General features: G+C 59.6%; 1 protein-coding gene across 2 annotated transcripts; it reads right to left on the reverse strand.

Moving 5' to 3' along the window:
- Positions 1–1,018: 1,018 nt before the first annotated feature.
- GATAD2B (GATA zinc finger domain containing 2B) lies at positions 1,019–24,228 on the reverse strand. Of its 2 annotated transcripts, XM_065660090.1 has the most exons (12): positions 24,096–24,228; positions 16,014–16,219; positions 11,802–12,131; positions 9,085–9,214; positions 8,781–8,912; positions 8,555–8,686; positions 7,039–7,209; positions 5,135–5,450; positions 4,240–4,442; positions 3,757–3,867; positions 2,652–2,769; positions 1,019–1,453 (listed from the first exon to the last, which is right to left on the reverse strand). In XM_065660090.1, the coding sequence occupies exons 3-12, from the start codon at positions 12,128–12,130 to the stop codon at positions 1,320–1,322; spliced, it is 1,776 nt and encodes a 591-aa protein (XP_065516162.1). In that variant the 5' UTR covers position 12,131; positions 16,014–16,219; positions 24,096–24,228; the 3' UTR covers positions 1,019–1,319. The 2 variants fall into 2 exon arrangements, with proteins under 2 accessions (XP_065516162.1, XP_065516161.1); XM_065660089.1 differs by lacking the exon at positions 16,014–16,219.

Below are 24,228 nucleotides of genomic sequence, written 5' to 3' on the forward strand. Positions count from 1 at the left end.
AATTCCACTGCAAGGGCTGTGTCTGCGAGGAGGAGGAGGAGGAGGAGGAAGAGGGATAAGAGAGGAAGAGGGAGGAAGAGGAGGGAAGGGCCCATTAGTGTGAAGGTTAAGTGCAAATAGAGCGTTTCTCAGACGACTTTTCTTGCTTTGGGTTCGTTAACCGGAGCCCCGGGTGCCAATCCCATCATCCGGGTGCCATTCCCATCATCCGGGTGCCATTCCCATCGCCCCAGTGCATTCCCATCGCTTGGGTACCATTCCCATCACCTGGTACCATGCGCATCACTTGGGTACCATTCCCATCACCTGGGTACCATTCCAACGCTTGGGTACCATTCCCATCGCTTGGGTACCGTTCCCAACGCTTGGGTACCGTTCCCCACGCTCGGGTACCATTCCAACGCTCGGGTACCATGCGCATCCTTTGGTGCCATTCGCATCACTTGGGTACCATTCCCATCACCTGGGTACCATTCCATCGCCCCGGTGCCATTCCATCGTCCGGACAGCAGCTCCGGAGCATGCAAGAGCGCGGAAGGGCCGAGGACGGGGGACTCACCGTGCCCAAGTCTGCTCATGGGTGGCCTCAGCACCCTCCGCACCCCAAAGCGGGCTCCTCGGCTGGCCCAACCGGGGTCACCAGCACCATCCATGGACCCCTGCAGCGGCTCCCTCCCTCCATGGGAAGGGCTGGGATGGGAGGCTCCTGCCTTTCTTCTCGCCGAGGCAAGGGTGCAGCACCCACCCATGGGTGCTGGTGGCCCTGGTGTCCCCCCCCTCCCCGCCATGAGTCAGCACCAGGCTGCTGCCCGTGCGCAGTAAAAGAGAAGGGGCTTCCCCGCTGCCCCTGGCCAAAGTCTGTGGCAAAAAGAGAACCGGAGCGAAAAAAACCAGGAAGGAAAAGGGGGGAAAACGGCTCCCAAAAAAAAAAAAAAAAAAACAAAAGACAAATCCAGAAAAAAAACCAGAAACAAAAAAAAAAAAATGAGGAAAATCGACCCCAAAAAGAACCCCACGATACAATTAAAAACTCTAGGCTTTGTCATTACAAAAAACAGCATCACCCAAGCTGGAACACACGGCGGGTGCTGACCTCAAGCAGACCTCGGGCAAAGGAAGCGGCCCCTCACTTCCCAAGTGGAAAAGGGCTGGAGAAAAGGACAAGGATGCCGGAGGGTTGGAAAAGTGGGATGGGATGGGCTGGGCTCCTCTCCTGCTGTGGGTTTCTGGCTTTGCTTTCCCCCGGGGACGGTAGGCACCAGCACAGGCACTGCATGCGACGGGAGCGGGGTCGAGGGGGCTGCTCTGCTCAGCAGGGGTTATTTCTGTCCGCTGATGGACTGGGATATAGAGCGAGGCGGGATCATATCCAAGAGGTATTCCCGCTGCCGGTCCGCCAGGCTGGATGCTTTGTGGCCTCCGATGCCGGCGTTCAGGTAGGCGATGTTCACACCTGCGGGGGGACCACGGGTGCAATGGGGAAGGGATGGAGGAGCTCCGCTGGGAGCTGCTCCGTCACCATCCCTGGCCTGACGCTGAGGACACCAAATGGGATGCAGCATCCAAGGAAAAGCACTCCTGCTCTGGGTGACTGGGCCAGGACTCATCCCATCCTATCCCATCCCATCCATCCATCCTATTCCATCCCATCCGAACCTATTCCATCCATCCATCTGATCCTATTCCATCCCATCCTATCCTATTGCATCCCATCCATCCGATCCTATTCCATCCCATCCGATCCTATTGCATCCCATCCATCCGATCCTATTCCATCCCATCTGAACCTATTCCATCCCATCCATCTGATCCTATTCCATCCCATCCCATCCATCCGATCCTATTCCATCCCATCCGATCCATCCAATCACATCCATCCCATGCTATTCCATCCCATGCCATCCATCCGATCCTACTCATCCCATCCATCTGATCCTATTCCATCCATCCCATCCATTCCGATCCTATTCCATCCCATCCAACCCTATTGCATCCCATCCATCCGATCCTATTCCAACCTATCCTATCCATCCAATCACTTCCATCCCATGCTATTCCATCCCATGCCATCCAACCAATCTACTCCATCCCATCCATCTGATCCTATTCCATCCCATCCTATCCATCCCATCCTATTCCATCCTATTCTATCCCATCCTATCCATCCCATCCCACCCTATTCCATCCCATCCCATCCTATTCCATACCATCCATCTGATCCTATTCCATCCCATCCATCCGATCCTATTCCACCCCATCCTATCCATCCCATCCCACCCTATTCCATTCGATCCTATTCCATCCCATCCTATTCCATCCATTACTATTCCATCCCATCCCATCCTATTCCATCCATTACTATTCCATCCCATCCAATCCATGCCAGCCCACCCTATTCCATCCCATCCGATTCCATCCCATCGCATCCATCCCATCCCATCCTATTCCATCCCATCCATCCCAGCTTTTAGCTGGGAAGCAGGAACTGAACCTAACCCCACCCTGTGAACCCCCCTGGTTTCACTATGGGGGATAACGGGAATACCCCGATCCCACAGTGCCGCCAAACCCCTCTCCCTAGGAATCAACCCATCCCGCTCTCCATCCCACCCCATCCCGTCCGCTTGGGAAGCCGGGATGCGGGATCTCACCTGGCATGCCCAGGAGACCGCCCGCCACGGAGAGCTGCGGAGCCTGCGCGAAGTTGGAGAGCATGGAGCGGGCGGAGGTGGGAATTCCACGCTGCAAAGAGCTCTGGGGCTGCGGAGCCTGCGGGAAGAGGAGGATACGGATGGAGGGAAGGATCCGGGATCGCTTCGGAAGCAGTCACTGGGGGAGCTTCAGCCAGAGAGGGAAGGCTCAGAGGGGGGTACATGGGAAAAGCAGTCCGTGGATGGCTCTCATAGCCGCGATTCCCATGTTGGATAGCATGGGCTCAACAGGAAAAGGGCCAGGAGAGGTGCCCAACAGCAGCCACAAGCCATTGGGATGCAGGGGACTCGGGATAAGAGCAATCCCAGGAAGAAGGGAGCCCAGGCTGCAGGGATGCTCTGAGAGCAGCGGGATGCTCACATCTCCCTCCTCCTCAGGAGCTCAAGGCACGGAGATCAGGAAACCCCATCCCATCCATCCCATCCATCCCATCCCATCCTATTCCATCCCATCCCATCCTATTCCATCCCGTCCCGTCCCATCCCATCCTATCCTATTCCGTCCCATCCCATCCCATCTTATCCCATCCCATCTATCCCATCCCATCTTATCCCATCCCATCCATCTTATCCCATCCATCCCATCCCATCTTATCCCATCCCATCCATCTTATCCCATCCCATCCATCTTATCCCATCCATCCCATCTTATCCCATCTATCCCATCCTATTCCATCCCATCCCATCTTATCCCATCCCATCCATCTTATCCCATCTATCCCATCCTATTCCATCCCATCCCATCTTATCCCATCCCATCCATCTTATCCCATCTATCCCATCCTATTCCATCCCATCCCATCTTATCCCCTCCCATCCATCTTATCCCATCTATCCCATCCTATTCCATCCCATCCCATCTTATCTCATCCCATCCATCTTATCCCATCCCATCCCATCTTATCCCATCCCATCCCATCTTATTCCATCCTATTCCATCCCATCCCATCCATCCCATTCCACCCCATCCATCCCGTCCCACCCCATCCATCCCATCCCATCCCATCCCATCCATCCCATCCCACCCCATCCATCCCATCCCCACCTGCCGGAGCGTGTGGTGCCTCAGGATGTTCTCCTGCTTGCTGACGCCGGAGCCGGCGGGCGCCGCGGTGGGGGACAGGGCCGCCTGCTGCTGCAGCCTCTGCTCGATCTCCTGCGCCGGGGACCAGCACCTCCCTCAGCACCCGAGGCCTCCCCTGCCCAAGCACAGCCCAAGGGCTCCCCCTTCCCAAGGGGATGCAGCCCACACGGATCCCCCCCCTCCTCCCAGGGCCTCTGAAGGAGATCCCAGCACTGATTTATCCCGGGAATGCCGAGAATTCCCTCTTCCCACACCTAAATCAGGGCTCGCGCCACTTCCCACCCATCGCAGTCCGGCCAACGGGAAGGACGCTGCGCATCCAAAGGGGCGGAGGAGCAAGCACACCAGCGCTCCCAGAACCACGCAATGGGGCGGGATGAAGGCGGCTCCAAAGCTCGGGAATGCCGAGCTCCCAAGGAAGGGGGGGGGGATCCATGCACTCGCCTGCTCCTGCTGCAGGGCCTTGACGAAGGCGTTCTTGAGCCTGTTGGTGTGCTCGGCCTTCAGGGCCTTCTTCTGGTTGGAAGTCATGCACTGCTCGCACAGGATCTTCCCGTTCTTTTCCTGCTTCCAGTGCGGAGTGAAGTCCGTGCGGCACTGGGCGCACACGAAGGGCTCCACGCGCAGCAGGGACGCGCAGCTTTTCCCTAGGGAACGCCACCAAATGGGATGGGAATGGGATGGGATGGGATGGGGGGGGAAACAAGAGGAGAACCAAAGCCCGGAGCCCTCGCTTCGCCGCCTCCATCCAGATGGGATGGGAAGGAGCCAGCACAGAAAGGGAATTCCGGGGCGGTGTTGCCTCCATCCTGCTCTGAGCGGGATCCCGGCATCGCAAGGGAGAAACAGGACAAGGTTTGTCCTTATCCTGACGGTGCTGGGCTTAGGAAAAGCTGGAATACCGATGGTCGCAGTCCCATAGGGCTGCACCGGGAGAGCGCAGCCTCCATCCCATCCACCTCGGAGGGGGCATCCCAAAGGGAACGGAGCCATAACCACAATCCCCCAGGGATGGGAGCTCCCGTTCCTCTAGGAAAGGGCTGGGGAGCTCCATTGCCAAGCCCCAGGGCACGGACTCCGCTGCTCCAGAGCAATTCCAAGGCTATTCCAGAACCTTGGCACACCAAGGCCACCGAACCGGCTCCTATTGCTGGTTGTGGGGGGGACCAGGCTCTGCCCTCCTCCCGCTGCCAGCAGCCAAGCAGGAAGGCGCAGAACCCAGGGCTGGGGAAAAGCAGGATCCTGCTCCCCCTATCCCACCCATATGGGGCTCTTCCCACCCGATCCCTAGGGAATGGGAGGAGCGGACACCCCGCGGGAGGCGCTGGCGGGCGCTCACCTTGGCTGTCGATGACGCTCTGCACCACCTCCTCCAGCCCCACCATGTAGATGAACTCGCTGTTGGCGGCGCTGGGCAGGAAATGCAAGAGGGGAGCGGGGGGTTTGGGGGGGGGGATCTCCAGCAGGGTCTTTTCCAGCTGCTTCCTTAGGGCCAGCTTGGCAGCGGCTTGGGAATTGGCGGCGTCGGACAAAGCGCTGGGGCTGGGAAGGGGAGAGGAGACCCTGGCGACGGAGCCGGGCGGGAGGTGGGAGGCGAGGTTCATGTAGATGGCCGAGGACGAGGTCCGCTGGCACGGGACGGAGGAGCTGGATTGCTGGGGAGGAAGAGGAGGGTGAGGTCAGGAACCACCCCCGCTCTGCTCCCCAAGCGGAGCCCCGCAGCTCCCGGCCTCTGGAATGCCATGCCCGGAGCAGGGAGCGTGGGTACCGCTCGGTGAGCCCGGCCCCCCCCAGCCCATCGGCATTCCCAAGGTGGCGAACCCCGGGATGCGCGGAGGTGGGCGGGATTGGGAATAACACAGGGAGGATAACCCCGCTTTCCTCCACGGGAACGCTGAGATCGGAGGAAATCTCAGTCCCGGGCCAATCCTAAGAGCATCTCCCAGGGCCTTCAATCACCCGGAGAGGGGCTTGGATAAGGGGGTGGCATGAGCTTGAGGCTCCTTCCCAACCCAACCCATTCCAGGATTCCCTATCAGGTCAAGCCCATCCTTTCCAACCCTTTCCATGATTCCCCATCATCTCAAGCCCATCCTTTCCAACCCAACCCTCTCTATGATTCCCTACCAGGTCAAGCCCATCCTTTCCAACCCAACCCATTCCAGGATTCCCCATCATTTCAAGCCCATCCTTTCCAACCCATTCCATGATTCCCTATCAGGTCAAGCCCATCCTTTCCAACCCAACCCATTCCATGATTCCCCATCAGGTCAAGCCCATCCTTCACAACCCAACCCATTCCAGGATTCCCCATCATTTCAAGCCCATCCTTTCCAACCCAACCCATTCCATGATTCCCTATCAGGTCAAGCCCATCCTTTCCAAGCCATTCCATGATTCCCTATCAGGTCAAGCCCATCCTTTCCAACCCATTCCATGATTCCCTATCAGGTCAAGCCCATCCTTTCCAACCCATTCCATGATTCCCTATCAGGTCAAGCCCATCCTTTCCAACCCATTCCATGATTCCCTATCAGGTCAAGCCCATCCTTTCCAACCCTTTCCATGATTCCCCATCAGCTCAAGCCCATCCTTTCCAACTCAACCCATTCCAGGATTCCCTATCAGGTCAAGCCCACCCTTTCCAACCCATTCCATGATTCCCCATCATCTCAAGCCCATCCTTTCCAACCCAACCCTCTCCATGATTCCCTACCAGGTCAAGCCCATCCTTTCCAACCCTTTCCATGATTCCCCATCAGGTCAAGCCCATCCTTCCCAACCCAACCCATTCCATGATTCCCTATCAGGTCAAGCCCATCCTTTCCAACCCAACCCTCTCCATGATTCCCTATCAGGTCAAGCCCATCCTTTCCAAGCCATTCCATGATTCCCTATCAGGTCAAGCCCATCCTTTCCAACCCATTAAAGGATTCCCTATCAGGTCAAGCCCATCCTTTCCAACCCTTTCCATGATTCCCCATCAGGTCAAGCCCACCCTTTCCAACCCATTCCAGGATTCCCCATCATTTCAAGCCCATCCTTTCCAACCGAACCCATTCCATGATTCCCTATCAGGTCAAGCCCATCCCTTCCACCCCTTTCCACGATTCCGCCTCATTTCAAGCCCATCCATCCCCTCAGCTGGGATGCATCCACCTACGACCTCCACGCCGAGCCTTGGGCACTCTCCCCATTCCCAACGGATCCCATTCCCAACGGAAGGGACGGATGGGACCTTACCGGCTGGTAGTTGATGGCTGGATTCATGCTCGGCGTCGTGGTCCGGATGAGGCCGGGTTTGGGAGGCCCCCTCTGGCCCTGGAGCTGGGCAGGGCTGGGAGCGATCACGCGCTGGGACATGAGCATGTGGGGCAGGGTGGTGGTGCTGGCCGAGCGGATGACGCTGTGACCCTGTGGGGAGAGGCAAGGCCCAAGGGCATTCCCGTTCCGCGGCAATTCCCGGGAATGCTGCTCCCAGAACTCCGCTCTCCTGCGCTTACCCCGGCGTTTACCCAGAGCCCTGTTTTCGGAGTCGAGGGAAGGGGTGGGAATCTCCTGGAGCAACTGGGATGAGTCCCATGAGCCAGGGACTTCCCGGATGTGGGATGGGATGGGATGGCCTGGAAGTTGTTTCCAGGACCCACATCCTTGGCTTATCCCTGGCAGTGCTAAAGGCCAGGCTGGATGGGGCTTGGAGCAACCTGGCCTACAGGAAGGGGGTTGGAGCTGGATGAGCTTTAAGCTCCCTCCAAGCCAATCCCATGCTTCTGTGATCCTGGGTTTATCCATACGGAGAAAGACAAGGGAAGAACGGGATTGAGGAGCACGGAGCTATTCCAACCGGGATTCACAGCGGCGCTGGAGCTCCGCATGGAATGGTTCTAAGAGGGCTGCTCCCAGGGAACGGAGCTTGCCCTTGGTGCTGGGGCCTGTTCCACACCTCGATCCCAGGCGATCCCAACCATCACCCTGGGATCGGGAAGCCCCGGAGCAGAGGCTTCTCCACATGGCTCCAATGGGAACAACAGCTCAATCCCTGCATGGAAGCACCTCCTGCCTGGCAACCTCTTCCTCCCCGCGCCCTTCAGCTGCTTCCCGGGATGCTGCATCCCGACGGAAAGGCTCCCAAAGCCAGGGCAAACACGGAGCATCCTCCAGCAGCCCCATCCCACAGCGGGCCTGATCCCGGCTCGTTGCCATAGCGAAGCGAACACAGGTCCCAAACCCAGGGAATCGGGAATGCCGGGAGGGAGGGACGGAGCAGCTGGGCTGAGCTCCAGGGAGCAGGAGGGAGATGCGCTGCAGCATCCTCAGCCCTGCATCCCGGCTCCCCCCCATCCCGCATCCCCATTCCAATGTGGAGGCGAGAAATGAACCCACAGACGGGATAAAGCCCATTCCCGGAGCTCCTGGAACGCCTGGAGTATCCCAACCCCCCATAAGGAGCCCCAGCAGCGGCATTCCCAAATGCGACCCATCCGAAGCCAGCTCCTTCCACATCACACAACTGGACCGGCCTCTATCCATTCCCATGCGCATCCATGGGGATGGCTCAGCCTGGAGGAGGCTCCTTAGAGGGAAACCCGGGAAGGGGCCTTGGAGAAGGGATGGAGGGGCAGGAAAAGGGGAATGATTCCATGATTCCTCTCGGATGAGAGGGAACTTCCCAGCCCAAGCGCGGGTCACCGGGCTCACGGTGCTGAGACCGCCTTGGAGCGGGCCCCTCCATAGGGATAAGGACGTTGGGAATTCTCACCTGTAATGTCCTTAGGTTCTGAGGCTCAACCCCCTGAGCTCCAGGCCTGGAGGGGAGCTTGGACAGTCCCTGCTGTCCCACGTGAGCAGGAGAAGGCTGGACGATGGAGGCCGCGTTCTGGACCACGGGAGTCTGGATGGGGAGCAAAGGAGAAGCGGAGTCAGGGATGGAATTCCAGGCCCGGAGCGAGGCCCTCGGCCTCATCCGGCCCCATGGGCTGCCTCACCTTCTGCACCACGTTCTCCTTCTGCAGCTGGCTTTGCCTCAGCTTCTTCAGCAGCACCAGCCTGGCCTCCTCGAGGCGCAGCTCATCCCGGAGCTGCTTGATGAGCTGCTGCCGCTCCTCTATGCTCTTCCCCTAGGGAGAGATCCCAAATCCCAATCGCATTCCCGGCGGTGGGAAGAGCGCGAGGATGCTTTCCTCCAGGGATCAGCAGGGATGGGGATGCCCGTGTCCCCCCCCCCCGCATCCCGGCAGTGGAATGGCTCCGTGTTGGAGCATCCATCAGGAAAAGCGGGCTCTTCCCTACCTTGAACATCTCCAGGTTGGCCGCCTTGAGGCGCTCTTCCATGCGGGAGCTGGACCGGGGGCTGGAGGCTTCGTTGTCGGAGAGGACGATGATGTCCGGGGACGGGGTCAAGCGGCCCCGGTCCTGCTCGCTGCGGGGAGATCAGGATAAAGGTGGGAATGCGGAGCCAGGAGGAGCGCATCCGGAGGGGAATAACGCCCCCCCCCCCCCCCCATCCCCATGGATGCGAACTGGAGCTCGGCACCATGCTCCGTGCCCAGGGAGACAAGCGGACGGACAAAGGGAAAAGCCGCATTGGAATGGGGCTTCCTGCGCAGGGATAAGGGTAGGATGTGGGAAGCAAGCCCCATGCCGAAGAAGGAGACACTGCTATTCCAAAGGGAAGGAAACGGCGCTTGGAAAACCTTGGGAATTGCGCACTAATCCAGGGTGAAGCACTGAGGCAGATGGGGGCTCAGCACCACTGGAAGGTCTCTGCCCTGAGGCTGCAGCAGGAGATGCACGGATGATCTGATCCCAAGCTTTCAGCTTCCAAGAGGAAGCCCGGAGCTGCATCCAAGCTTCCAGGCTTGGCTGCTCCGAGGGCAATGGGATGCTCAGAGTGGGAATCCGGCTCCCAGCGCCTTGGCTTCATCTCCCAAGCGTTACAGGCAGTTGCATGGAATTCCAGCGCTCATCCATCGTAAACCTCATCCATAGGGAGTTCCCAGCTGGAAAACCGCCCCCCCCCCAAGCAGCGTGGCTCCAACCCATCCAAACCAACAGGGAGGAATCATCCATTCCTGCAGGATCCCAAGGGTTTTCCAGCTGCTCATCCCGCTCTGGGGCACAGGAGAAGGTTTCTCCAGCAGCTGAGGCTCCTTGTGGCGTGGTCCAGAGCATCCCATCGATGCCAGTCAGCCCCGGTCCATCCCCACAACCCACCCTGCATCCCGGTGGGTTCGATTCAGCTTTCCAAGGGGAAAAGCTGCTGTTGGATGGGATGAACATGGCCTGCTCCCAGGGATCCTGCCGGAACCAAACCCAAGCCTCGGGATGCGCTTCCACTGAGGAACAGCATCCCAAACTCTTGGGTTAGAGGGCCCAAAGGCAACTAAGCCTTGAGCACAGTGGGGCTTCTTCCTCCTCCAGCATCCTTGGATACAGCTCAGGGATAGCTGGAGTTATAAAGGATCCCACTGGGATGGATGTGCCAGTACCCAACTGGATGTGCCAGTATCCAAGTGGATGTGCCAGTATCCAACTGGATGTGCCAGTACTCAACTGGATGTGCCAGTATCGAACTGGATGTGCTGGTATCCAACTGGATGTGCTGGAACCTAACTGGATGTGCCAGTATCCAAGTGGATGTGCCAGTATCCAATTGGATGCGCTGATACCCAACTGGATGTGCCAGTATCCAACTGGATGTGCCAGTATCCAACTGGATGTGCCGGTACTCAACTGGATGTGCCGGTATCCAACTGGATGTGCCAGTATCCAACTGGATGTGCCGGTACTCAACTGGATGTGCCGGTATCCAACTGGATGTGCCAGTATCCAACTGGATGTGCTGGTATCCAACTGGATGTGCTGGAACCTAACTGGATGTGCCAGTATCCAAGTGGATGTGCCAGTATCCAATTGGATGCGCTGATACCCAACTGGATGTGCCAGTATCCAACTGGATGTGCCAGTACCCAACTGGATGTGCCGGTACTCAACTGGATGTGCCGGTATCCAACTGGATGTGCCAGTATCCAACTGGATGTGCTGGTATCCAACTGGATGTGCTGGAACCTAACTGGATGGGCCAGTATCCAACTGGATGTGCCAGTATCCAACTGGATGTGCCGGTACTCAACTGGATGTGCCAGTATCCAACTGGATGTGCTGGAACCTAACTGGATGTGCCAGTATCCAATTGGATGTGCTGATACCCAACTGGATGTGCCAGTATCCAACTGGATGTGCCAGTACTCAACTGGATGTGCCGGTACCCAACTGGATGTGCCAGTATCCAACTGGATGTGCCAGTACTCAACTGGATGTGCCGGTACCCAACCGGATGTGCCAGTATCTTACACCCAGAACCACCATTCCCACACTGAGCACCTCAGAGGCTTCACCCCCTTTACCAGTGCCTGAGTGCCACCCCCACTGCGGCACCCCTTGGGTTTCGGGGGAGAATTGTGCTTTCCAGAGGAGCAACATCCCCATGATGGCCTCGGAGCAGGACCCAGGGGACCCCACAGGGTGCTGGGGGCACCCGGATGCCCCCAGGAGGACGCTTACACCCTCGAGAACAGCACAGATGAAGGATGCTCCATAGGCCAAAGGGGGACAGAGAAGGCATCAATGGGTCCCACATGCACTCCAGCACCCAGAGGGAGCCTGGAGATCCTTCCCTTTCCAATCCCCCATCCTGCTTGGAACACCAGCATCTCCATCCGGAGCGCAGCTCCGCATGGGAATGACCAGCAGCTCCTTCAGGTTGGGATGAAGGGACTTTTCCAGCTCGGCCCAGCCGGCTCCGAGCTCCATCCCAGCCTCCGGCTGCACCTTCCAACGCTCAACGCAGGGATGCAGGAGCATCAACATCCACGCGGATGCAGGCTGGAATACGCAGCAAAGCCCACGGCATCCTCCCATCTCCAACCAAAGGGACCCCCCCTGCCCCCCCAGGTCCATTTGATGCCTTCAAGAGCCCTGATTTGGGGGGGGGGGGTGGTACCCACCTCCTCCTGGCGCTCATATCCACGGGCTCCTCATTGATGTTCTCCTTGCCCGGCCTCGCCGCGGTCCTGCCCTCGCCGTGGGGCCGGAGGCTCCCGTTGAGCTTTTCCTCGTAGCCCTTCCCGGTATCCGGCTTCACCGGGAGCTCGTGGGGGACGTCGAGCCCGGCGAGGTCTTTCCTCTTGAGCAGGGCCAGCATCTTGAGGCGCTCCATGGCCTCGTGCCCTTCCATCTTCAGCCGCTTGGCCAGGACATCGTCGCGCTCCTCGGCCTGGTCCAGGCTCCGCTTCAGCAGGTTGAGGCGCAGAGCATCCTCCGTCATCCTGTCCATCCTGCGGGATACGGATGGGAGGCATGGACCCAGCCCCGCCCCTGCATCCCAGCTTCCCACCCAGCCCAAACGCAGGAGAAGGAAGCGCCGCCGGCTTAAAGCATCCCGAATTCCCTCGGGAATGGCGGATACGAGCCCGTTGCCGGCACTCAAACACCAGCCGGCGCAACCCAACCGCCTTTAGGATCGTCGGGGCCTGCCAAGCCGAGGCCACCCCAGCGTTAAGCCCATTGGCAAGGGGAGATGGGAAGCTCGAAGGCGCCATTCCATGGATTTTCCCCTTTGGATGGGATGCGAGGCATGGATTGAGCATCCCAGGAGCTCCCCAAGCACTTGGATGGGGTGAGGAAGGCGGGATGGAGGCCCCCCCCCCCCCCGGCGATGGCTCCATCCCCACCCATCCCTGCTCCCTCTCCCAGGGCTGGGAATGCCGCTGGGAAACAGAGGGAGAGCCGCGGAGCCCAGCCCCATCTCCCTGCTCCGGATGCAACCATCGGGAAGAGCCAAGGGAATTCCAGCTGGGAACAGGGGAAGAGCAGAGCGGGGATGGACACCGGGAGCGCAGCCTGGAGACAAGGGCATCATCCCAAGGATGCTGCGGAGCCCTTCCAAGGGCTGCCCGCAGGATACCCCATGCAAATCCCTATGGAAAAGCAGGAAAACTCCATCGCAGCCCCCGGGCACGGCCCCGGCTCCGCCTGGGATGGACTTTTCCCTACAGGAACGTGCGCCTCGGCTGCAACCCAATGGAGCCGGACAAGCGGGGGCAAGCCCGGGAGCCACCTGCGCCGCCGCTATTCCAGCCCTAAGGAATGCTGTGGGGTCGAGGAGCCGGATAAGGGAAGGGGCTGCGGGATAGGGAGAGGCTGCGGTCGGGATGCAAGGGATGCGCCTGGGAGATGAAAGGAGGCGGAGGAGGGCAGGGAGACCCAAGCCCCAAGGGGTTATTCCCATTGGGAAGCTGCTTCATCCCGAGGGAATGAGCTCCGCGTTGAGCTACAAACCGAGCGGATCGCTTCCCTACAGCTTGCACTGCAGGAGCCTGGACCCTTCCAGCCCACAGCATTCCATAAGGAAGGAGGCACCGCGCCGGGATGCAGACAGGGAATATCCCGCTGGGAAAGGAAGGTCTTGGCCAACAAACGCCAAGGGGAGAGCCCCGCAGCATCCACTTGTTGCTTCCAAGCCATTCCAGGATGCGGGAATCCCTCAGTGGTGCAGCTGGGATCACGCTGGCAAGGATGGAGGCCCTGGGCTCATCCCAAACCGGACCACCCGGCATCCCCCCCCCCCGGCATTCCCTAAGGATCCGCACTTAACCCATGAGGATATCCTCAAAGGGTGGCAAATCCCACCGGGAAAACAGGAGAGCTGCAAAGCCTGGGCTGTATCCATGCGGATCCAGGCTGGAATTGCCTCTGGAGGTGATTCCAGGCTAAAGGCGAACCACGGGAAGAAGGAGCGGCAGATCCCCACATCCAACGGCATTCCCGCAGATCCAACCCTCCTTGTCCCTGTATCCCAGCCCCTAAGCAGGAGCCAGCTTTAATTCCCAGCATCCCTACGGGAACGCCGCAGGATCGGCCCCCTGCGCATCCATGGATGCGGCTGCCACAGGGAATTCCCTCCCTGGGACAAGCAGAGCCCGAGGGAGCAGGGGGAGGCTGCATGGACGCTCCCATTGGGAATGGGATGCGGAGGTTGGGCCGTGGGCAAGACCCCAACCGGACGGAGCCGTCTCCGGCAGCATTCCAAAGCCTTGGAAAAGGATGGAGCCCTCCTCTTCCCAAGTCCAGTGATCCCGGCGAGGCCCACCCGGCTCTTCCAACGCATCCCTCAGGTCCTAAGCGTAAGGGGAGCTGATCCCACCGGATCCGTTCTACACCCGCATCACTCAGCCGCTGGGATGCGGGCATTGGGAATGATTCCCTTCATATCCCAGGGAACGAACCCGGACGGTTCGGGATCCTTTAAATCCGGGATCATTCGGAGCCGTGTTCATTCCAAACGGGATCGGGTTGGGATCACGGAACCCGTTCATAACCCACGGAAGAGACCTGACTCCATCCCAGCGCACTCAGCCACAGGTGAAGCCCGGCTTCCCTATGGATGGGCCCCGCATCCCGAGCATCCCACGGGATGGAGATGCTCCGGGGTCTCCTCTTCCAAGCCGGCTTGAAGAGGAGCCAAGGTCTCGGCACAGGCACACAAAATGGCTGTCTCCCATTCCCAAATGATATTCCCGACAGGATAAGGACCTATATCCAGGGAATTCCGGACATTCCCACCTGCGGGGAAGGGGCTGGGCCAGCACGGAGGCAAAGCCGCCCTCCTGGGTGCTGCTCCTTGCATCCCGATGCTGCCCATTGGAACTTGTCGGGAATACCGCAGGCAGATCCATGGGGAGGAATGTCCATGCAGGTAAGGCCGGAGCATGGATTTAAAGGAATACCGAGCCCCAAATCCAGCTTGGAACAAAGAGGAAAGAGCCGAGAGCCCTTAAACCCGGGGGGGGGGGGGGGGGGGAAGCTTTTCCCAGCTTCCCAAGGGAAAGGGAAATAAATGGGAGACAAAGGAGCTGTTTTAGCGGAGCAGCCGGGAGGGATTCCAATGGGATCGGGGCTGCAGCACACCCGCCATTCCCAGCGCAGCAGCAACAGTTCCGCTCTTCCCGCTTCCCGGCTCCGGGAGGACATCCCGCTGGGAAAGCCGAGCCGATGGATGGGATAACTGGGAACGGGTCCCACGGCCACAGCCCCAACTTCCATAGGGATGGATGGATGCAACACCCGAAGCCGGCCGGGAGCATCCCGGGATGAGTTTGGGACAGTGGGCAGAGGAAGCGCTGCTTCCCTGGGGATTCCAACCATGGAATGCGTTGGGATGAAGGGAGCTTCAAGCCCATCCAGGGATATCTCCCGCTGGACCAGGATGCTCCAAGCCCCATCCAGCACTGCCAGGGATGGGGCAGCCAAACCTTCTCCCTTCATCCCATCCCGGTATCCCATCACCCTCACAGGGAATAACTTGAGCCTCGGACCCCATCTCCATCCCCCCTCCGGCAGCTTAAGGCCATTCCCCTTCTCCTATCCCTATATCCCTTCTCCCAAGCCTCTTTCCAGGTTTCCCCCCCCCCCCCTGTCCGCTTCCTAAGTTTGCTTTTAGCCAACTTCCTTCTGGGATCACCCAGCACCAGGGACCCCATTCCCTGCTCCATAAACCCCCAGGAAAGCTGCTCCTCAGCGGGCATAACCCCCCCCATCCATCCATCCATCCATCCATCCGCGATCCATCCACCCGGAGTTGCCATATATCCATAGCCCGCTCCATAAGGAATTTGCCAGCAATTGGGAAGATGCTGCTGGAAAACCCTCCCCCCCCCCCCCCCCCCACCTCCGCTCCTTTCAGCGGGAATACAGGAGCCAGAAGGGGGGGGGGGGGGGGGGTGCGGAGCCTTCACCTCCACCCTCCTCCTCCTCCCCTGCCCATTCCAGCCGGGAATGACGCAGGCTTCCTTATATAATGCGCCGCGATTCCCTCGACTGCGGCCCTGCCTTTGTGCGCGCCGCTGGCCGGGAGCCATAGGCACACATGGGGGGGGGGGGGGGCATTAAAATCATTCCTGGAGTCATTACCAGCATCCCATTCATTGGGGGGGGGGGGAACCACGGAATTCCTTGGATTCGCTTCGGTACCTGCAGCGCGGGGGTAGGAATTCCAATGGCAAGAGATGGGAAGGGTGGGATTGGAAAGGGGAAAACGCAAAGGGAGCCCGACGGCCTTAAAAAGCCACGGCGCGGAGTTGGCAGCGAGCGGGAGAATCCCATGGGATGGATCCCACCGGAGCATCCCGGCAAAAGGAAGAGCCCAAGGGAATACTCACAGGTCCGGGCTCCCCGCCGCCTCCTCCTCGAGCGGCCGCGAGCCTCAGGGAGCCAAGGGGAGAGGGGCAAAGCGGAGGCTTCGGGAAGAGGCAGGGATTTGGGATCGGGATGAGGGGCGGCCCCGCGTGCCATCCCCCTCCCGGGACCGGCAGCGATCCCAATCCCGGCTCCAAGCGGGCACTCGCCTGCCAATCATGCGCCGTGACTGGTGGAGGAAACAAAAGAAAAGGGGGGATGCTATCCCGGATTCCCGGCATGCCTCGCGGGAAGCGGGGGGGGGGGGGGGGGAGGCAAAAAAAGAGGGAAAAAAAATAGGGAAAAGAGCCAGGCGGAGCCGGTTGGGGAGCTCGGGACCTGGGATTGGCTCTTTGGAAAGGTTCCTGGATTGGGATGCAGGGAAAGGAGCCCCCTTTTCCATACCCCCCCCCCCCACACACAACCACCATTCCTGGCCCCCGGCCAAACTTTGTCTTCATTCATGGGAGCTGGGGCTTTAACCGCTTCGTGGCCAAATCCTTCCCAGCCGGAAGAGCGCATCCCGAGGCCTCGGCCCCACCGGGATCATGGAGGAGGAGGAGGAGGAGGAGGAGGAAGGCAAAGCGGGGATGCACCGGAGGGATGCGGTCCCCATTGCCAGAGGGATGTGGTCCCCATCGCCGCAGGGATGCAGTCCCCATCGCCAGAGGGATGCGGTCCCCATCGCCAGAGGGATGCGGTCCCCATCGCCAGAGGGATGCGGTCCCCATCACCAGAGGGATGCGGTCCCCATCGCCGCAGGGATGCGGTCCCCATCGCTGGAGGGATGCGGTCCCCATCGCCGGAGGGATGCGGTCCCCATCGCCAGAGGGATGCGGTCCCCATCGCCGCAGGGATGCGGTCCCCATCGCTGGAGGGATGCGGTCCCCATCGCCGGAGGGATGCGGTCCCCATCGCCAGAGGGATGCGGTCCCCATCGCCAGAGGGATGCGGTCCCCATCGCCGCAGGGATGCGGTCCCCATCGCCAGAGGGATGCGGTCCCCATCACCAGAGGGATGCGGTCCCCATCACCAGAGGGATGCGGTCCCCATCGCCGCAGGGATGCGGTCCCCATCGCCGCAGGGATGCGGGTACCCAGGCGCTGCTGGAGAAGGCTCCTTAAGGAGCAGCTCCCAGTGCCCAAAGGGGCTCCAGGAAAACTGGGAAAGGGCTTTGGGAAAAGGATGGAGGGGCAGGATAACGGGAATGGCTTGAACCTGAGCTGGGATCTGAGGAAGTTTTTCCCTGTGAGGGCGGTGGGAGATGGGGATGCTCCCATATTCCCAGGTCTGGACACGCCGGACATGGAGCCCGAGCGTCCACTGGCCCATGTCCAGGAATAGGGGAAAGGCTCGAATCCAAGGGTCGGGAATGACATGATCCCGTATCCCCATTGGATTTGAGCGCCTGCACTCCGACCTCCAATGGCCCGCAGCACATCGCGCCGCGATCCAAAGGGAAAAGGCTCCTTCCCACTCCGCACCTGGATCAGGACCAGTCTGCCCTAAGCCCCCTCCGCTCCCGAGGCATTTCCAAAGGGAATGGCCACGTTATCCCAATACAAACCCAATGGGAAGCAGCATCTCAACGGGTTCCGATGGGGATGGAACCTTCCAGGCCGCAATTCCCAGCGGGAATGGATCTCTGTATCTCTAAGGAAGCCCACAGCCTCCAACGGGCAACGGATGGCCCCGACGGGATTCCCTTCCATGCTTCCATGTGCTCCATCCCAGGATCCATGGGAAATGCTCCTCAGCATCCCAGCCCCAGCGTCCCCTTCCCTGCTGCCATCCTGACCACCTTCCCTGGGTCCCATCCCAAAGCTGACCCATTGAAAACCTGGAATTGGGATGCTTTCCTGCCTGTCTCCCAGCATTCCGGCCTCAGCGCCACGCTTCCAAAGCTGGAATGCGCTTCCCAGGTCCAGGTACGATGCTCACTGCATCCCTGGATTGCGCATCCCATTGGATCGAAACAGGAGCACCCATGGAAAGGCCTTTGTGGAACAACGGCGGCTCCGATGCTGCCGCTTCCCAAACCCAATCCATTCCCTGCAGGTGATCCATGCCTGAGGAATCCCGCCCCATTCCCAGCTCTGCTCCAGAACAAGTCCCCATCTTCTCCTCAGCCAGGGATTCGGATCCATTGGGCACAAAGGATGGGTGGTGGGGGTCCGGCATTCCAGGCAACCCGAGCAGAAAAGCGGGATGCGAGCATTCCTTGGGATGAAACACTGGGAAAGGTGGAATTCCCAAATCACCCCATCAGGGATTAAGGTACCCGCGTGGCCAGGGCGAGCTTCCGCGAGCCTCCTGCCTCAGATCCCATCTCCATCCTTTATCCAAAGCCCTCCTCCAGGATTCCCGGAGCCCCCGGGCGCTGCTCCAAGCTCATTCCCAACAATGGGAATGCCCCCATGGTGTCGAAGCACTCGGAAGGGGGCAGAGCACTGCAGAGGGCCCCAGGGCTGCCCAGGCAGGGGCTGGTGATGGGGATGCAGGAGCAGCAGAGGGATGGATGGGACAGCATTCCCAAGGGATTCGCCGCAGCTCCGCGTTGCTTTGGAGCTGCCTCTTCTCCTCCCGGAGCAGCTCCCGGATCCAATCCCTTCCTCTTCATGGCTTTGGGAATGTCCATCCCTCCTCATGAGCTCAGGACCGGGATGAGCACGGCACTTCCATGCGTTAATCCCAACCTGATCCCGAAGCTCAGCCCAGGCCTGGCTTTAACACAGCCCAAGCAAGCTGGGATCCATCCCTCAGCTCCAATCCCAACAGGTTATTCCCATCGGGAAGCTGCTCCATCCCGAGGAAACGAGCATCAATGGGGAGGATCCCAGCAGCATCCTTGGCATCAGAATGCCAGGCGGGCTCCAGGAATACGTTATCCAGGATTAAGTCAGAATCAGGGATATGAAGGGAAAAGGGGAAACCACTCGAGGTTGGGATGGACTTCCCATTGGGAAACCCTCTGGAAGCCCGCACCCGCCTCAGCATTCCCATTGCCAAGCAGGGATCTCCGCTTGGAAGCAACCTGCTCTATGGAAGGGGGCCCTGGATGAGCTTCAAGCTCCCTCCAATCCATCCCATTCCATGATTCCATGGGGAGAAGACGCAGCTTCAACTCGACCTAACACCTTCCAGCGCAAATCCCGGCATTCCCGGGATCGCTTCCAGCCGTTCCACACATGGGAATTCCCATCGACACCCTGGTCCCCCATTGACCACGGCCATTGGATGGCTGCGGATGGAGCCACCACCTCCATAGGTGCTTGTGGAGATCAGGGAATCAAGCGGGATGGAAAAGGCTGGAAAGGGTTGGAAAAGGGTTGGAAGGGGTTGGAAAAGGGTTGGAAGTAGTTGGGGAAGGGTTGGAAGGGGCTGGAAAAGGGTTGGAAGGGGTTGGAAAGGGCTGGAAGAAGCGGCTGGAAAGGCTTGGAAAGGCTTGGAAGTGGTTGGAAAGGGGTGGAAGGGGTTGGAAAAGCTTGGAAGGGGCTGGAATGGGCTGAAAAAGGTTGGAAAAGGGTGGGAAGGGGCTGGAAGGAGTTGGAATGGGTTGGAAAGGGCTGGAAAGGGGGGAAGGGGCTGGAACAAGAAGATGGAAGAGGATGGAAGTGGTTGGAAATGGCTGGAAAAGGTTGGAATGGGTTGGAAAGGGTTGGAAAGGGTTGGAAAGGGTGGGAAAGGGTGGGAAAGGGTTGGAAAGGGTTGGAAAGGGTGGGAAAAGGTTGGAAAGGGTTGGAAAAGATTGGAAAGGGTGGGAAAGGGTGGGAAAAGGTTGGAAAGGGTTGGAAAAGGTTGGAAAAGGCTGGAAAATCCCTTGAAGCCCATCAGCTCCAACCATGCCAAGGCCACCGCTGACCCCCGTCCCGACGGGAATTGATTCCCACTTCCTGGATCCACACTCAGCTTCCAGGCCTTGGGAAGCCAAACCCTGCAGCAGGGATCCCACTTTTCCATGCGGAATGGGGACGCCCTGAGCTCCGGATTGCAGCAAATCCCCCCTCCCAAGCCGGGATCGTTGGGAATAAACCAACCCAAACCGGGAAGGTTTGGGATAAAAGGAGCACGAGGCATCCGGATGGAAGAGATCCCAACGTGCGCTTCCCAATCCAGCTGGAATTCTGCCTCCAGAGCTCGCTGCTCAGGACCTTGGGAAGAGCCTGGCTGCTCCCCATGGAATTCCGGCCATCTGAGCCCATGATTCCAGGCCTGGAATGATTGGGATGGGGAAAGGCTGCAACAAAAGGGTTCCTCTTCCCTGCCAATCCTTATGGATGCTCCCTATCCCTTCCCAATCCTTACGGATGGTTCCCATTCCCTGCCAATCCTTATGGATGTTCCCTATTGCCTCCCAATCCCTATGGATGTTCCCTACTCCCTGCCAATCCTTACGGATGGCTGCTATTGCTTCCCAATCCTGATGGATGCTCCCTATTCCCTACAAATCCTTATGGATGCTCCTATTCCTTCCCAATCCTTATGGATGGCTCCTATTCCCTGCCAATCCTTATGGATGCTCCTATTCCTTCCCAATCCTTATGGATGCTCCTATTCCTTCCCAATCCTTATGGATGGCTCCTATTCCCTGCCAATCCTTATGGATGCTCCTATTCCTTCCCAATCCTTATGGATGCTCCTATTCCTTCCCAATCCTTATGGATGCTCCTATTCCCTGCCAATCCTTATGGATGCTCCTATTCCTTCCCAATCCTTATGGATGCTCCTATTCCTTCCCAATCCTTATGGATGGCTCCTATTCCCTGCCAATCCTTATGGATGCTCCTATTCCTTCCCAATCCTTACGGATGCTCCCTATTCCCTTTGGTGGCCAAGATCCCGTTTCCAGCCCCAAACCAGGGCATCCCAAAGCTTCCCAAAGTCCAGGAGCCGGGAAAGGGGCGATGGGATCGGGATCAGCCTCATCCCGAAGAAACGGGATCCTCGCCTCCACGGCCCAAAGCTCCCGGAAACCCATGGGATGCGCTCCCGTGTCCCAACGGAGCGCAATGGGATCGGGAATGAGGAGGGAGAAGGAATCACAGGGAATGAAAGGGAAGGAGGGTGGATCCCAGCGGAGCGGCTGCTCCCTATGGATGAGCGATGCCCAGTGCCGTGCTCCCCAAGGGAATCCGGGATGCGTTTGGGAAGGAGCCGGGATGCAGGGAGCAGCTTGTGCCCCCCCCCCCCCGCCAAGCGCTGGGAAAACCACCTGGAAAACCGGGAATTCCGCAGCTTCCCTCCCACGGGCCTGCAATGCCCACAGCGGCTCAGCCGGACACAGGGAAGATCCTTAAGGAAGAGCAGCTCCAATGGGGGGGGGCGTTGGGAATGCTGGGAATGGGCTTTGGATGCAGGGCCAGGCCATTGGGAATGGCTTCAAGGCGGCACAAGGGCGACGGGATCCGAGGTGGGGAATCCATCGGGATCCATTGAGATCCATTGGGATCGATTGAGATCCATCGGGATCCATTGAGATCGATTGAGATCAATCGGGATCCATTGAGATCCTTTGGATCGATTGAGATCCATCAGGATCCATTGAGATCCATTGGGATCGAGTGAGATCCATCAGGATCCATTGAGATCCATCAGGCTCCATCTCGATCCATCGGGATTGATTGAGATCCATCAGGATCCATTGAGACCGGGATCCATTGCAATCCATCGGGATCCATCGCGATCCATTGGGATCCATCGCGATCCATTGAGATCCATCACGATCCATTGGGATCCATCGCGATCCATTGAGATCCATCACGATCCATTGGGATCCATTGAGATCCATCACGATCCATTGGGATCCATCGGATCCCAGCTCCTCGCTTCCCACCGCAGCCGGAGCGGATCCCAGGGAGCCTCAAATCCCACCGCAGGGAAGCCCTTTGGGATCACGGAGCAGGAGCCAAGGGGATCCCTAAGGATCCTTCCCCCCCCCCCGCAATTCCAGAGGTGGATCCAAGGCTCCGGAGCCGCGGGCGCACGCGGCACAGTTTGATAGGTGCAAGCGCTGGGAATACTTTCCATAGGGATAAGGTTTCCCGGAGCCCATTCCAGCCTCGCGCACAACCCCAGGGGGGCTTTTCCAATGGGAAAAGTGGGAATTCTGTCCTTTTAAGGGGGTTCCCCCCCCCCGCTTCCCATTGCGTGCGAGCTTCCCCCCTAAACCGGGATGAATCCCACATATGGGATAACGCAGCCCCATGCCCATGAATGGGATACAGGGAAGCACGGGAACTCCACATGGAAAAAGATGGGAATGATCCATCCATATCCCCCCCCCCCCCCCCCCCCCAAGCCCCGGTTCCATTGGAACCATTGGCAATGGGATTCCCTCCGCCCTGGGCCCCGCTCCATAGGGATCAGGAGCCGGGGCCGGGATGCTCCCAATGGAGCCGGGGGCTCGGAAGAGGAAGCGGCGCCGCAAAGATGGATGCTCCCTGGCAGCCGCGCGGCCTCGTGACCGCGATCCCAATGGGAATGCCGGGAGCAGACCCGGAGCCATTGGGGTTGATCCCCCCCCCCCCGCCCCATATCCCAAAGGGAAAAGGAGGGGGGGGGGGGGGAAATCTGCCTTAAATCCATGGCATTCCCGAGGCGATTCCCACTGGATAAAGCCAAAGGACGCTGCCCCCCCCCCCCCCATTCCCAAAAGGCTCCAAAAGCAGGGAGAATTCATGAAAAACCCCCTTTGGGGGGGGGGGGGGATCCCAGCATCCATCCCATCGCATCCATATGAGCCGGATACAGGGATAGATCCATACCCCCCCCCCCCATCAATGGGATCCTTCCTTAGGGAGAGGGGGAATGGGGGGAATGCTGTGCCCCCCCCCCCCGGCCCTGATCCCAATGGGAATGGTTGTTCCCAATGGGAATGGGGTCCCCATGGAAGTTTTCCTGCTGCCCCCCCCCCACTGAGAAGGAAAAGGGGGGGGGCAATGGGGCACAACCCCCCCCCGCCCCATAGGAACCAACCTGGATCCCAATGGATCCATTCCCAGCGCTCCCAAAAGAGGGAATAAAGGGGGGGGGGGGGGAGCACCACCCCCCCGCTCTGCACCATGATAGAGCCAGGCCCCAATGGGCTCTGCCCCATAACCAGGGGGCTCTGCCCCACTGAAACCATGGGGCTCTGCCCCCGTCGAACACCAGGCCCCTGCCCCATTGATCCATGGGGCTCTGCCCCTGCTGAACCGTGGGGCTCTGCCCCCATTGAACCGAGGGCTCTGCACCCCATAACCGTGGGGCTCTGCCCCATTGAAAACATGGGGCTCTGCCCCCATTGAACCGAGGGGCTCTGCACCCCATAACCGTGGGGCTCTGCCCCATTGAAACCATGGGGCTCTGCCCCACATCCACGGGGCTCTGTCCCCATTAACCACCGGGGCTCTGCCCCACATCCATGGGGCTCTGCTCCATTGAACCTGGGGCTCTGCCCCACAACCATAGGGCTCTGCCCCTATCGAACACCAGACCTCTGCCCCATTGAAAACATAGGGCTCTTTCCCCCACATCCATAAGGCTCTGCCCCATTGAAAAGTGGGGCTCTGAGCCCCACAACCGTGGCTCTCTGCCCCTATTCAACACCAGGCCTCTGCCCCATTGAAACCATGGGGCTCTGGCCCCCCACATCCATGGGGCTCTGGCCCCCACAACCATGGGGCTCTGGCCCCCACATCCGTGGGGCTCTGGCGATTGAACCATGGAGCTCTGCCCCACAACCAAGCGGCTCTGCCCCCTACATCTATGGGGCTCTGCCCCCCACAAACCATGGGGCTCTGTCCCCCCCATCCATAAGGCTCTGCCCCCACATCCATAGGGCTCTGCCCACAACCAAGCGGCTCTGCCCCCCCCACCCATAGGGCTCTGCCCCCCACAGACCACGTGGCTCTGCCCCCCAACCACGGCCCTTTACCCCATCGACCCATGGGGCTCTGCCCCCCCCCTCCCCCCCTCCCAATCCCCATTCTCTGCCCCCTCCCCCACCGGGGCCTACCCCCCCCCTCCCCCACAGCCGCCATCGGGGCCTGCTCCGCCCCCCCCCCCCCCCCCGGCGCGGCCCTCACCTGGCTCCGGGGGGCGCCGCCGTGGGGCCGGGACCGGAACCGGGAACCGGGACCGGAACCGGAAGCGGAACCGGGGCCGAGGCCGAGGCCGGGCGGAGCAGAAGCGGCGCCGCAGCCACCGCGGAGCGCAGCC

The sequence above is a fragment of the Lathamus discolor genome, chromosome 24 (assembly GCF_037157495.1).
Source record: "Lathamus discolor isolate bLatDis1 chromosome 24, bLatDis1.hap1, whole genome shotgun sequence".
Classification (NCBI taxonomy): domain Eukaryota; kingdom Metazoa; phylum Chordata; class Aves; order Psittaciformes; family Psittacidae; genus Lathamus; species Lathamus discolor.

What these genes read in the sequence shown, in the direction of transcription:
- GATAD2B (XM_065660089.1), bottom strand. Translation starts at nt 12,130, where the DNA reads ATGGACAGGATGACGGAGGATGCTCTGCGCCTCAACCTGCTGAAGCGG. An exon ending in AGGAGAACGTGGTGCAGAAG is followed by an intron (nt 8,687 to 8,780) that starts GTGAGGCAGCCC and finishes CTCCCCATCCAG; the next exon opens with ACTCCCGTGGTCCAGAACGC. An exon ending in AGAACCTAAGGACATTACAG is followed by an intron (nt 7,210 to 8,554) that starts GTGAGAATTCCC and finishes CTCTCCCCACAG; the next exon opens with GGTCACAGCGTCATCCGCTC.